Raw genomic sequence first — 14,970 nt, 5'->3', positions numbered from 1 at the left:
AATTTTTTTTTTTATGAAATCCTCTATTTTTTAAGAGAAATAGAAAAAATATAGAAATTATTTTATATTAATAATAAAATATATTTAATGAAAGAGATTAGAAGCAGCAACATTGTTAACAAAAGAAGAAGAGAAATACATGATTTTCACGATCGAGCCGAAGAGTGGTGTAGATAGTTTTTGTTAGGTCAATTAATAAGTGAGCAAACTTACTTAGATTTAATTACTAAAAACATTTGTACATTTAGCATGTGAAAGTAGTATGGGAAAGAATACAACAATTAGAGAGGTGAATAATCAATAGGGGTGGCAGTGGGGCGGGTAGGGGCGGGTTTTTACCCGACCCGACCCCGTCCCACCGTCCCGTAACTCAGATACTACCCGCCCCGTCACAACCCGCGGGTAGTAAATTGCAGTACCCGAACCCGTCCCTGCGGGTACCCGCCCCACTCCTACCCGCCCCTATAAAAATTAAATATTTTAATTTTAACATATTCATATCTAAATTAAGACAAAAAATTTAAAATTCATAAATAAATTAAAATACAAACATGAAATTCATACAATGTCATTAGTTCAAATAACTTGAAATTAAAAAAAAAGTGTTAGATCACTACAAACTTAACACCATAATAAAGAAATTACAATATTAGATATAAAAGAATCTTAACCCTTATTCTTGATCACTTTCAACATCTTTATCATCATTAAAAGTTTGCAAATCAAAATTTAAACCTGAAAATCAAAAGATGTAACAATTAGCAAATTAATTGGTACTATGTAAGAGAGGCCAGCAGAAAATGTGCTTAGAGGAAGAGAAATTATGAACAGGTACATAATACAATATAAAAATGTACATTATCTTGATTGATATATATCTCCAAAACTTGAATTTCAATTTATAAACAAAACTGTTAATTTTATTAGGAAGCATTCCAAGAGCTCGAAGGATCCGTGGCAAAGCTTAGAACTGAAGTCCAATTACTCCATGAAGAACTTACTAGACTTGACAAGGAAAATAAGGAACTCGACGAGGAAAGCTTAGAACTGAAGTCCAATTGCTTATTTAGATTTATAATTTAGAGATTACTTTTATTAAATTCAAAATTCATTTGGTAACAGTAGCAGTAGCAGTAAACTACGTGAATATGATTTGATAATTCATCACTCAACTTTTATAATTAAGAGATTAGGAAAGTGAATCATAATGACCAAGAAAGAATTGCCAATACCCTTTTATTTCTTTAGATAGATATAACTGAAATACTGAATTTTGTTTTTATAACATGGACAGGAAGAAATTTACAAGATGCATGGAATGGAATTATCAGCAAAATTTGTTGATCAGTTCTACACTTCTGCTGTTTAATTAGTGTAGTAAAATTGCACAAAAATCACACAAGTTTTAGGCAAAATTCAGCCAAATTTATTCAACCAAAAACTGCAACATACCAAAATAGATAAACAAAGTTCATAACATAATTAACACTAAACTTATTACTCTGGCCTTTGTTCTTAACAGAACAGTCTTTGATTCTCTTCATAATTATAACACCTTGATCATATTCCCTTTCATAAACCAAGTCACTCTAATCTTGAAGAGTCCATTCACTACTCAATGACAATTGCAAAATCAGAATAAATCACTTCTTCTTCTCCATATAACCAATCATCAAAGAAGCCAAAACAACTTCAATTTTACAAGCTTTAGCCTAACAAAGTCTGACAAATTGAGCCAACAAACATATTCTTCCCTGAATTTTCCATGGACTGAATTTTACAAGAAAAAGAGCTACACAATGCAGGAATCTACCAGTCACCAGAGCGAGAAATTAATTTTTTGAAATCAAAATTAATTTTAGTTTTATCTTAACTATTTTAACATAAAACATAAATCATAAAAATTAAATTAAAAAAAATCTGAACATGCACATCAGCGGTAAGTATTGAGTGAGAAGTGCTTAGTGCTTACCAGTCACCAGAGAGATGACGACGGAGGAAGGAGGGACGACAAGGTGAGCACAGACCAAAGACCGCAGATTGGAGAGGCGAGTCGGCAAGGACAGTGACGGCGAGAAGTGGAAGCGACGCGGACGTGAACTCCGTGAGCGACAGCGGCGAGGCGACCGAGATGAATGAGGACGGTTGGTGTCTTGGTGAGCGACGGCGAACGATCGGACGAGCTGTGACGGCGACTTACTAGCGCAGCTGAGCAGAGGATGTGGTCCTTGACAGCCTTGGAGAGTTGGAGAAGAGCTGAAGGCCTGAAGCCTCAAGCCTGACGGAGTGAAGAGTGAGTGAGTGACGAAGTGAGCTTCAGAGTTTGCCTAATGCCTAGGGTTGAGATTTGAGAATGGAAATGAAATGAGTGACGGCGGCGAGGAAGTGAAGTCAAGTAACCCTAATTTTTAATATATATATATATATATATATATATTTATGCACTCCGGGGCGGGTAGGGGCGGGTTCACCCTAAACCCGACCCCGCCCCGCCCCGCTCATCCACCCCGCCACGCTTCAAACCCGCCCCGCTGCGGGTCGGGTTTAAACCCGCCCCAACCGGGTAGGGCGGGTCGGGTACTCGCGGGTTCGGGTATTGCTGCCACTCCTAATAATCAAGCTAGCTATTATGACGAAACTATATAACAATTAGAGAGGTGATTAATTTATCGGATTTTAAATTAAAGGTGATATATACACTACGCCAAAAGCGCAAAATACAATAGTTTTAAGAGAATTTTGCGGCAATTTTGAATCGCTACAAAATGATTTTGTGGCGATTTTTCAATCGTTGCAGTATTAGTACCATCCAGCAATTTAGCATCGAGTTTTATTTCCAACTACTAAAATAGGCGCCACAAAACTACTAAAAACTAAAATTGTGGCAGTTTTAAACCGTTACATTTTTTAAAATTTTTTTCAATTCCAACAATTTTAAACCGCTGTAATTTTTACATGAGATTTAAAATGAAAATAAAAAGCAACAAACTACAGTAGTTTATACCACCATTCTTTACTATAATGGGTGTCATATTTTGTTATTATTTTATCCTAGTAATATATTAGACCATAAAAAATATCTAATATCATGAATTTTTTTGACATATTTCAAAAACATGATGAAGAACAAGTCATGATTGAATATGTGAGCTTTACAAAGTGTGTGGACAGCTCAAAAATCATGGGAACGAAAATTCAATCACATTTTTTTTTGCCACGCTTTAAAAGCAGAATAATTTTCTTGTACTATATGTATGTTTTTTAATGTCTTGTACTATATTATATAAAATTATTTTGCACTTATTATGCAATGAAGTTCAAATGCTTGATTTCGATTGGATTCGTTATAAAACTTTCCAAAAAAACGAGTATACAATAATGTTTTAACTAATTTTGTTTTATTATATCACCACCTCTCTCTTTCCTTCCTTCCTTTATTTAGTTTGGGACTAGCCACTTCAAATTCTAGTTATACATCTCCTTCACGAACTCATCCCTTTTCACGTGGTTCACCAAAAGAACCGACACTTCACTTTCCATTGGAATACAACAACCCAGCTCCAATCATATCCAACTGTTTGCATCAAATAATAATAATTGAGAAAGTATAAAGACCCAATAGAATATCTATACAATGTGTACAATGGAGATTTAGGGATGTCCGATTCAATATTAGAGATATAACCATTAATGTTATATTTTCCTATCAGCTTAAGCTTTTGGAATGAGTAGTTTCATGACATGGTATCAGAACTCTAGATTCGAAAGGTCAAGAATTTGATCATTGATGAATCCAAAATCAGCTTAAACTTTTGGGATGAGTGGTTTCATGACATGAGATGTTTATTATCTCTAGTACTCGGATAGTTATTTTGAATAGTATAAATGATATTCATTTTTTAACTCATAATTCATTGTATACATTGTACAAATATTCCATTAGCTTTATAGCGGGATTCATAATAATTAAGACACTATATGTATAAATAAAGGAATGAACTACTTTACTGAGTTTGTTGTTATTGATATATGAATAAGAGAATGGAATATAATGTTTACGCTTCGTTACTTACCCCGTTATTCAAGCCATATGTCAGCATGGTATACTCACACCATGATTATGATTGAAGGAGGAAGAACACCGTAGCGGATACTTCAATTAAGTGAATAATTATCAGAAATATTTAGTAACAAAAAAAATTAGTCAAAACAGTTAGAATATGTTTTATTTAACATTCATTAAATGTTAAATAAAATTAAAATAAGTTCTAGTTATTTTTTTTTGTCTCATTAATATTACTTATAATTATAATAGTAGATATAACATTATTACATTTAACTTATAAATTATAACCTTTATTTGAAAATAAAAGGTTTTGGAATTTAATTAATTTTGAATTGAATTGTAAATGTCATAAAACTACTTCTTCTAATAGTTTAAATTGATAGAAAGAGATAATATGAATAATTATATTTCTAATAGTAAATCAAATTGGCTGGCTAGAGTCGGTTCAAAGTTTACCAGAGTCGGCCGATGAGATTGGGATGGGTTGTCTTACAGCTTAATATTTCCTAAAAAACTAAACCTAAATGAAGCTTTTGATTTTTGTTTTTGTTCTTTTTCCTTTCTCTTTTCAAAATAGCATGCTTAATTATTCACATTAAAGTGAAGAAAAGTTATAAACATATCTCCAAATTATATGGATTGAGAAAGACGCCCACATAACGTGTGAGTAATCCGATTCCCATAATATAGGATTGAAGAAAATAAAATGTACTTTACACAGTTTACATACACTACTTTGAACTTTAGAAGCCAGGGACGACCATGAGACAAAAGAATTTAAGAACCAAGATACATGAGAGCCGAAATAACTACAGAGCTTATTCATGGAACATAAAAGTTCCTCCTAATACTTTATATCATCATTGGCTTTAATAATAATAATAATAATAATAATAATAATAATAATATTATTATTATTATTATTATTGGCAGTAGCTAGTGAGGCACTTATATACTTTTCAAAAATATAAATTTTTTATTTATTTTGTGTTTGGTAAATTAAAAAGTCTATGTGTTTACGTTTGTAATTCTTAAAAGATTGGAGTGTTTTTGAAAGAATCTAAGGTAAATTTCAAAAAAATAATTTATACTTATCAAAATTAAAAAGTATAATATAACTCCGTACATTAATTAATTTTTAAATTTAACTCTTATATTTATGTTTATTATAATATTTTTAAAATTTAAAAATTATTTTATTAAATATAATTATTATTATTATTTATATTTATTAAAAATTATTTTTAATTTAATTTAGTGGACATAAATTCTATAATTTTTTAAAATTTATCTTTTAAAAATTATTTTTTATAAATTATTTTTAAAAAGTAAAAATTTTAACAAATAAACTCTTAGCATAGAGTCCTACTTGCACGCAAGTGACTAGATTCTGTGTGAGTGTGTCCATGGAGATCCAGGAATGCATTTATACATTGTTGAATATAACACACAAATTATAGGAGTCTGAAATCTGAATGCGTGAACTCTTAACCTACCCGATTCTAGCAGAAATCTTTGAAGACAATTTTGAGCCATATATAAATACTGGCCGACGTAAGTTATTAGTCTTCTTTTTTTTACTTGTTTAAATTTTATGGAGAGATTATCTTACTATATATAAGAAATTTTTTATAGTGAAAAGAGATAGAGTTTGATTTTTGTTTTCTCAATTTTTATAAATTAAATAAAAATAAAATATTTTAACATTAGGCCAAAATAGTTCTATATTGTTACAAAAGTTGAGAGAAGATATATGAATAGTTACATTATATTCCTAATACAGTCTTTTACGTAATAATATTTTTTTTTTTTTGAAATTTGAATGAATTTTTAGCATAACTTTTTTATTTATCTTATGATTTTTATTTTAAAGTTAACAAAAATCAAATTTTAAATTTTTAGATTATAAAAATTCTAATACTATGTTATTAAATTATTTTTAAATTAAATTAATAAAAAGAGATACATAAATAATTATATCTTCAATATATTAAAATATAGGATAAATATATAAGTAGTGTATCTTATCTCCTCATGCAATTTTTTTTACTTAAAACTTGATTGTATATAAGTATTTTTTTTTCTTATTGTTTGTCTTATGTTAATTTTTTTTGTTTGAGATAATAAAAATTAAACTCTAAATTTTTAGTCAAAAAAGATTTTATATCATGTCATAAAATTATTTATTATAAAAATTTAAATTAATAAAAAAAGCACATAAATAATTTATTTTTAACTATATATTCATAATTAGTTATAGAAATTAAAAGGAAATATTGAAATTATGACACAAAAATAAAAAATATAACACAAAACCAAAATTGTAGGTAACTTGAAGAAAAATAGAATTATGTGAAAGTTTGATAAAAAAAAATATGTGTTTTTTATTAATTTTTTTGTGCATGTTTTAATACAGAAAATTTTTTTGGAGAACATAACAAATTTTAGCTTCAGTAGAATTATTTGGAGAGATTTAATTTCGTCAACCGTTAAATTATTTACTTAGTTTATCTTTGGTTGACAGGATGAATATTAAAGAAAAATTGAGTACGCTAAGACTTCTTGATCAGAGGAATAATATTTGTCTTATATAAAAAAAAATATTAAAAATATCCACCACTTATTTGTTTGGCTGTGACAGGTGTGGTGCGCAACAATAGTGGCTGACGAGAATTTTTTGGTGTTGCAATAATAATTTATAGATCATTTTTGAACTATAAAAAATAAAATAATATAGATCTCTTTTTGTTATTGATAACAATAATATTAGAAATTACGAAATAAATTTATTGTTTAATTCTATTTCTTATTTTATGCTATTCTCTTTTGATCGACTTTATTTATTGTGTTAAGTTTTTTTTTTTTTAAAAGATATTTAATTAATTTTTGCGTATATATATATATATATATATATATATATTAGCACAAATTAAAAGTATATTATATAGAAAAGTATGAGAAGCCAATGGAATATTTATACAATATGTACAATGAAAGTTTAGAGAATATTAGAGATATAATCATTAGTGTTACCTTTTTTCATCAGCTGTAAGCTTTTGGGATGAGTAGTGTACACATTGTACAAATAATTCATTGTCTCCCTAGCGGGATTCTATATTATATATTCCCATAAAAAAAAAAGTATATTATATATGCATTCCGCCTCAATATGTGATATCTGTAATTTCATCATTCCTTTTGAACGGTCTTTTAATTTCACCATAATTATAATCATGAATATACAGCCGACGAGTCCATAAATACGCAAAATATTTACTTTTTCATATTATATATATAATTTACACTTACAAAATTAACAAAAGAGTAGACATTTATTAGATGCCATCCAAAAGAAAAAGGTGCAGAATCTTTACCTAGACTCATTACCCCATATATAAAAAACAGTGTTTTTTTTCTTCCCTATATAAGTCTCTACTGCTATGCTCATTATTATATAATAACTAGTATTAATTACTAATTTGAAATAATCCAAATTCAATTTGGCCTTTAATTTACCCTAAAATTCTAAATAAAGAAAAACAAAATAATCACAATTTTTCCAGAGAAGTGTGTTCTAGAATTTTTCCTGAAATTGCAGTGGCAAGTACTGCCGTGAAGTTAGGATCACTTGTCAAGGAAGTGGCCATTTCTTGAACCAAAAACTTATGGATAGAAGAAGAAATAGAAGAAGACTTCTTTTGAGCATTGTGATCAATGTCAACGGAACTTATTGAATTTTTGACCAAGTCAAGAGTAGTTGGAGATGACGTAATGCGTGATGATGGTGAAGAAACTAAAGGGATTATTGTTTCACTTGAATGGCTTTGGGATGAGACAAGTGATATTTCAGTTTGGCTACGACCATGGTTGTGCTCTCCTTCATACGTTGCTACAAGTATTGTTGGGTCTTCAACACTTCTTTGCACCTAATAATCCATATAATTAAACAAAGATGAGAATATTATTGAAAGAAGAATGTTAGGAGCCAACAACTTTTGTGATTTGTAGCCATCAATGATGATTTTAATGGTGTGAGATTTCATCCAATGACTCACTTTTCTTTGTTGGTTATATGCTGGCCAGAATTTAACAAAGTTGGTGGCTCCTTAGACTTTTCCTTATTGAAAATTAAATGGAAAAATCAAAAGTATTATTCTTTTAGATATTTACCTTCTTTTTCACTGGGCAACTTGGGGCGAAGGAGCAACGAAAGTACGCTCTTGGAGAAGGGTTGTCTCTAGTCACCTTTTGACCATATTTCCTCCATTGATATCCATCCATCACATACTGCATTAAATATCCAAAAACTTTACTACTTCAAAATAAATATAAACAAATTTTTTATTAAAAAAAAAAGATTGTTGTTGAGGAATTTACCAAGCTAGAATCAGATGCATCTGTCTTCACAAGAACCTTGGAAACCTTATTATTATTATTATGAACAATGTTATTAGGCCTTTTGATGAGTAATAATGACTCCTCCTCATCGTTACAATTTTCATAGCTTTCAGCTTTTCTCTTCCGCGATTGATGATGATTATAACAATCAGATGATGTGTTCATCAATTTGGTCAAATGCTTTTGCAAAGCTTCATAGCTAACGCACATGTGAGTCAACGTTTCCGTAAGCCTCTTGTTCTCACAACTCAAACGATGTAACTCTTCAACCAAAACTACTTCCTGAAAATTACAAGGTTACGATCGTAATTATAACAATTGTCAATGGTATAAATTCAGTTAACTTCACGTGAAGTTGATAACCGAGGGCCATTGGATAAAAATTTAGTAAAATCATTTAAATTATTTAACGGTTTTCAACTATCAATTTCACGTGAAGTTAACTGCACCAATTTTCACCAACAATATACATCCGAATGTTCTACTACTGAGCCAGGGACAGTTTAAATCTTTAAGTTAAAAAAAAAAACTAACCACAGTAGGGTTCATATGAGTTGGAGAAGGAGAAAGATTGAGGTTGAGTGAAGTATCAACGCATGTTGAATCCATTTAATTTGCTGATCTGAATCTGGTTTGTAGCGAACAAGCTTAATTAATTAAGGTGAGTAATGGTTGTTAATTGGTTTGATTAGTAAAACCTTGAAGTGAAGTGAGAGAGCAAAAGAAAGGGAATTATATAGAGAAAGAATCAAAGAAGCTAATTAGGACGAAGAAAGTGACAAGTTTGATTATAGAAGAGAAGGGAACCGAAGGAAAGTTGCTGGAAATTAGTGTGAAACAGCAACGTTCGCAGTGATCTTGTCAGCATACTCTCGTCATTATTAATATTTAATTATGCTCAAGGCTTTTCAGGGGTGGAGCTCCCTATAAAGAAAGGGATAATCGTTCTCTTAATTTTAATTTTTTATATGTAAATTATATGTAAATTTTAGTTTAACTTCTTTTAATTTTTTTTTAATTTTATTTTATTGTGTAAATATTTTTTATCATCTTTTGATATTTCATCTAACTCTGTCCCCAAAACTTTTAACTTTTTAATATCTTAGTTTATTAATATTTAATTATTTTAACATGTGTCGACGTAACGAACCTTCCCACCCAACATAAACAAACTAAAACCGGGGAAGAAACGTGTGGATATATGTAGACATGATTGGCCGTTATATATTTTTTGGTGACTATTGGCCGTTATATATATTTTATATAGAAAAAGTCTAGGAGGCCAACAATTTTGTTAAATTCTGGCCAGCATATAACTATAAAAAAAAAAGTGAGTCATTGGATGAAATCTCAAACTAATCTCACATCATTAAAATTATCATTAATGACTATTTGATGACTACAAATCACTAAAAGTTGCTGACCCCTAACATTTCTCTTTTATATAACTAAAATTTAAGATAAAATTCTTTTAACTTTTAGGTAATATATATATTTTTTAATTTGAAAAAATAAAAGATAAAAATATTATCAAAAAAAAAAACATGACTTTAATTTTAGCTATATTTTTAAGAGGGGTTGAAATTTCAGGCACAGTGAAATTTACTGATTAGTAAATTTTTTTTACAATAGTATTAAATTAAAAGTTTAAAATCAATAATAAGCTAAATTTACGTACATATATATTGAAGATTTAAAATGTTTAATTTTATTTAGGTGTTTAAATATTCACAGCGCTAATAAATTTTTTATGACTTAGAAAAAGATTTATGGTGATTTATGATGTTTCTCTATCAACTTTAAAATATGATTATGTAATTGGCTTTGATCATCACCTTAAGACTTAAGTATATATTCTACTTTTTTTTCTTATGTATAAGGAGAACGCTAAACTGCCAAAGCATTAAGCATCTTCTTTGTCTTTCTTTAATTTCTTGTTGACCGTGTACTTCAATTTATTTGAGCCTTTAAACACCTTGTATAATTGTCTTCATTTAGATTCCCTTTATATATAAAAAGAAATATTCCGATTCCCATTTTCAACCTTGATAGACTTAACGTCTATATGTAATTAGGTTCATCTAGTGTACAGATGTATATTGGTACAGATTTACAGATTTTTATTTTTATTTGGTTTAAAAGTGTATCATTAAAAGTGTTGCTTAAAAAGAAAGTGTTACCCTTAATCGTTAACTTGGCTCTGATACCAATTTTTAACTCTTTTGTGTTTATAATGTGTATAGATTTGAAGATGTTAAAAATTTTTAACTCTTTTGTGTTTATAATGTGTATAGATTTGAAGATGTTGAAATTTTCTATTATTACTAGTATTTATAATTCTGATTTCATTTTTATAATTTTTTTTAATCTTGTTTTAATTTATAATATTCTTTTTTGCATAGATTATTGTTTATAAAATCTTTTATCTGTTTGTCTTTTTCTTTAATATATTTTTTCAAATCTTCAAAAACTTCTTTTATTTCTACACTTTCTGTTGTTTCTAAATATCTTTTTAATTTTTCAACCTCATTCTCCATTTTTTCTTTTAACAGCTTTAATTCTTTTAAGTCATAATATGGTTTTCCAGGCATTTATAAATTTTTTAAGTTTAACTCCAACTTGTTTATATTTATTCTTATTTCTATCCTTTTTATTATAAGGTCATCAATTTCGATATGAAGATTATTTAATTCCTTTTTATACTCCTTTATTTTACTTTTTAATTTTTTCGCTCTTTTTCTTTTTATTTTATTTTCTGGTCTTTCAATCTTTGTATGCTTCATTATTTATTTTAGAATTTCTGCAAATTCTATCATTACTTCATCACTTTTTTCTAGAGATTCTATTTTTCTAATTCTTCAACTTCTCTTTTTAACTTGTCATAGATTATTTTTAGAGCTTTAAATGCTCTTTGATTTATTTCAGAGAACTGTAAATAATTCAAACGATTTTCTCTTTCAAAGAGCTCTTGTTTCTTATCTTGATAAGTTACATATATCTCTTCTTTATTTATTGTCATAATTTAGTATTTAGGGTTTCATTTAATTTTTCGACCTTTTTTGTTAATTCTTTTATTTCAGAATCTTCTTCTTTAATCTTTAACTTAGATAAACTTAAGGGACTATTAATTTTAGATTCTCTTATTTGAAAATTTGATGAAACCAATTTTCCTAATGGTTCTTTTAGTAATAGAACTGAGTTTTCAATAGCTTTATATTTTGGTATTTCTGTTTTTACAATTTTTTGAAATAATTCATCGACATAAATTCTTTCTCTGTTTTTAAATATTATACTATGATGGCTATTTGTTAAAGCATAATTTATTGCATATGTAATTGAAAATGGTTCATCATCTTGTTCCATTAGATTCTTTCTATGAAATTTATAAGCCAAACTTACAGATCTTCCAAGATTTTCAGTTGATAAAGGTATAGCATATCCAAGATGGGCATTAAATTTAACATTTACGTTTGCCAAATTTCCATGAACAATTCCAATTATTTGATCTATTGGGTCATCAGTAATTCTTTTGTCACAGATTGCTAAACTTATTGGTGAATTAATTCCTTTCATATATGTAGATTTAATTAAGACTTGTATAGTACTAATATGAATCTATCCAATTTTAGATCTTTTTTGTTGATCCTTAATTTTCTCAATCTGTTTACTCAATTCTTCATTATTTATCAAAGCTATTTCAAGTTCTCCATTGGCAGATTTTATTTTTATAGGAGCTTCAAGTTGAATTTTTCCATAGTATATTATATTTTTTCTGTTAAAAACTTCTTTTAAAAGATTTTATTTATTAAAATTTTCATTTGATTTGAGATTTAATTCTGTTTTTAGAACAGCCTGCTTTTCATTATCTAATAAAGCAGTTAATCTATAATAATCAGATTCTTCTGTTAATTCTAAACTTTCTAAATAATTCATAATTGAAAGACTAGAATGAAGATGTACCTTTCTGGAGAAAAACTTCCTTTATTCAGTATATTTTACATAAGGGATTTTTATCTCCAGAGGGGAGATTGTAGATACTAACTCCAGAGGGGAGTTTAGAACTATTTTTCCCTAAGGGGATTCTTCCTCAGACTATAGAATCGCCTCGGCAGCTTCCTCCTTGCTCTCCTAGCATATGAGTACTCTTAGCCTCCTGCTTCCTATTGTCTGATGCTTTACATTTGCCTAAGCAGCCTATTTATAATAGTTGGGTTTGATGGACAATTCCCATCCTTACCCTTCTTATGACGTCATTGCTTACGTCATTGTTTGTTCTCTTTCACCAGCTACATTGTTGGTGCTCTATGACCTAAGTGCTTACGTCACTATGCAATAATGTTGAGAGATGCTTCAGATGTGCTGTCCTCTTCTTTTATCATATGATCGTCAGATGTTTTGTCTTCTTCCTTCATCATGTGAGTTGATTCCGTTTCATTATTGCTTTCTTCAGATAACTCTGAGGCACATAACTGGCACTTGTGGTCTTCTCTGTCTTTTATCAGATAGCAGAGATTCCTCTTTATCCCTTCAGGGAGCTTTTCTAAAAGTCCAGATAAGTTGTAGAATGCTGATTCAAATTCTACCAAGAGTCTCATCTCTCTTTCTTCAATTTCATTTCTTTTACTGGACACAAGCAGAGTATTTCTACTTTTATAATTAATCCTTGTGTGAGATTCCTTCGTTATTTTTTGAGTTCTTTCAAAGACCCTTGCTAATGTGCTGGCTAGCCTTCCTTCATGACTGTAAATTGTTAAATCTTGAATTTGATCAATTGGTTGAAAATTTTCTGGGAAGACGGACATAAATATTACTTGGTGTGCTGGAACCAAGCATTCTTCTTTTTCATTAAAAATAGGTTGACTGTTTGTAAATTTTAGGGATATATCCCTTGGATTTACATTGTCAATCATATTTTTAAATCTCTTTACTGCATCAACGAATCCTGCAGGAAACTCATTAATAATTTTTAGATCATTAAAAATTAAGATTGTATCAATTAATCCATACTGGAAAAACTGATAGGTGTCAGATGGGGAAGCATCTGGAAATATAACCAGCTTTGTTAGCTGTTCTTTGGCAACAGGATAATATCCCAAAATTGCCCTTTTTTCTTCAGTCCAATTCAGGACTATGTTAAGGGTTTCTCTGAGATTAGATCTACAGACCCTTTTCTTTTCCTTGATTTCAGCCCTTGTAGGAATGTTTCTTATTATCCCTGTTCTCTGGGTTTGAATTGGAGCTTTATCTGCTCTTTTTAGGGTTTGCTCTGGATGGAGAGCTTCATATTCCTTGAAGGATTTCTTTGCCTCTTCCAGTGTTAGGAACTCTCCTTTATGAATTATCTTTGACTGGTGTGTAAATGGTGCTGCTTTTTCCCAGGCATCATATACTCCTATCATGGGGCCATTATAAATTACATAATATTTTTTATCTTGGGTGGATTTTTTAATGATTTCAGCAATTGTTTTATTTTCTGAAATTTTTTCTTCACCTGATTTGTCCACCATGCTTAGCTGGCTGAACTCTGATGTTTCTGTTTGTTGTGTTGATTTCATTGCTTCGATGGCCTTCTTGAGGGATTGGATCTGTGTCCTTATTTGCTGACAATGCTTGCATTTTTCGAGCTCTTGCTCATATTTTTGAATTTCTTGATCTAATGCGTTGTAGACGAACTCCATTCTCTTGTTAATGTATCTGCAATAACATTTTTGTCACCCTTAATATATTCAATTTTTATTGGATATTGTAACAAAAATAATTGCCAACTTACCAATCGTCCATGATTATAATCAACTTTTAAATTATATCGTATGAAACCTGTTAGGTAGCTTGAATCTGTCCTTAATGTAAATTCTCTTGGTAGTAAATCAATTTTCCATTTCTTAAGAGATTTAATTGCTGCTAGAGTTTCCTTTTCATGAGTGGTATATCTCTGTTCTGTTGGAGTAAAAGTTCCTGAAATATACCTGCAAAGTAATTCCTTTAGGGAATCTTTAGAATCTAGTGATTCTTTTCCTTGTTCCAAACTTTTTATAGCTTTCTTAGTTTTTAGACATCCTGACCAGGTTATGTCTGAAGCATCTGTTTCTACTATTAAGTAGTCATTTTCTTCTGGAATATAAAGTTCTGGAAGTTTTTCACATAATTCTTTAATCCTTTGAATTTGCATACTATCTTTTTCATCCCATTTCCATTCTTTTTTAGTACTTATTTTTGGAAATAAGCTTTTAGTGTATTCTGTTATATTCTTTAAAAATCCTTGATCAGAAATATAATTTATACATCCTAAAAATCTTTGTAATTGTTTTCTATCTTCTATTTTATTAGGAAATAAATTTACCTTTTCTAGGACATTTGGTTGAAGTTTTAGTTTTCCTTGAGTAGATAGAATTAATCCAAGAAATTCTATTTCTTGTTTTGCTATTCTTGCTTTTTTTTTTGCTAAGAACTAATCCTTTTTCTTTAAATTTTTCTAAAACTATTAATAATTTTTGAAGATGATCTTC

General features: G+C 29.2%; 1 protein-coding gene and 1 long non-coding RNA gene across 2 annotated transcripts; both read right to left on the bottom strand.

Moving 5' to 3' along the window:
* Positions 1-506: 506 nt before the first annotated feature.
* LOC112755785 (uncharacterized) lies at positions 507-2,421 on the bottom strand. The gene is made up of 2 exons (XR_003179080.3): positions 1,973-2,421; positions 507-735 (listed from the first exon to the last, which is right to left on the bottom strand). It is a non-coding gene; the product is annotated as an uncharacterized lncRNA (long non-coding RNA).
* Positions 2,422-7,327: 4,906 nt separating this feature from the next.
* Positions 7,328-9,364, bottom strand: LOC112755784 (probable WRKY transcription factor 40). Its single transcript, XM_025804079.3, has 4 exons — positions 8,999-9,364; positions 8,444-8,746; positions 8,237-8,353; positions 7,328-7,992 (listed from the first exon to the last, which is right to left on the bottom strand). Exons 1-4 carry the CDS (start codon positions 9,071-9,073, stop codon positions 7,615-7,617), a joined length of 873 nt encoding a protein of 290 aa, XP_025659864.1. The 5' UTR covers positions 9,074-9,364; the 3' UTR covers positions 7,328-7,614.
* Between the last annotated feature and the right edge of the window lie 5,606 nt (positions 9,365-14,970).

The sequence above is a fragment of the Arachis hypogaea genome, chromosome 6, assembly GCF_003086295.3.
Source record: "Arachis hypogaea cultivar Tifrunner chromosome 6, arahy.Tifrunner.gnm2.J5K5, whole genome shotgun sequence".
NCBI lineage: Eukaryota > Viridiplantae > Streptophyta > Magnoliopsida > Fabales > Fabaceae > Arachis > Arachis hypogaea.
This window is presented reverse-complemented; position numbering and strand designations above follow the sequence as displayed.

What these genes read in the sequence shown, in the direction of transcription:
- LOC112755784 (XM_025804079.3), bottom strand. Translation starts at nt 9,073, where the DNA reads ATGGATTCAACATGCGTTGATACTTCACTCAACCTCAATCTTTCTCCT. An exon ending in CTCATATGAACCCTACTGTG is followed by an intron (nt 8,747 to 8,998) that starts GTTAGTTTTTTT and finishes TGTAATTTTCAG; the next exon opens with GAAGTAGTTTTGGTTGAAGA. An exon ending in ATGCATCTGATTCTAGCTTG is followed by an intron (nt 8,354 to 8,443) that starts GTAAATTCCTCA and finishes TATTTAATGCAG; the next exon opens with TATGTGATGGATGGATATCA.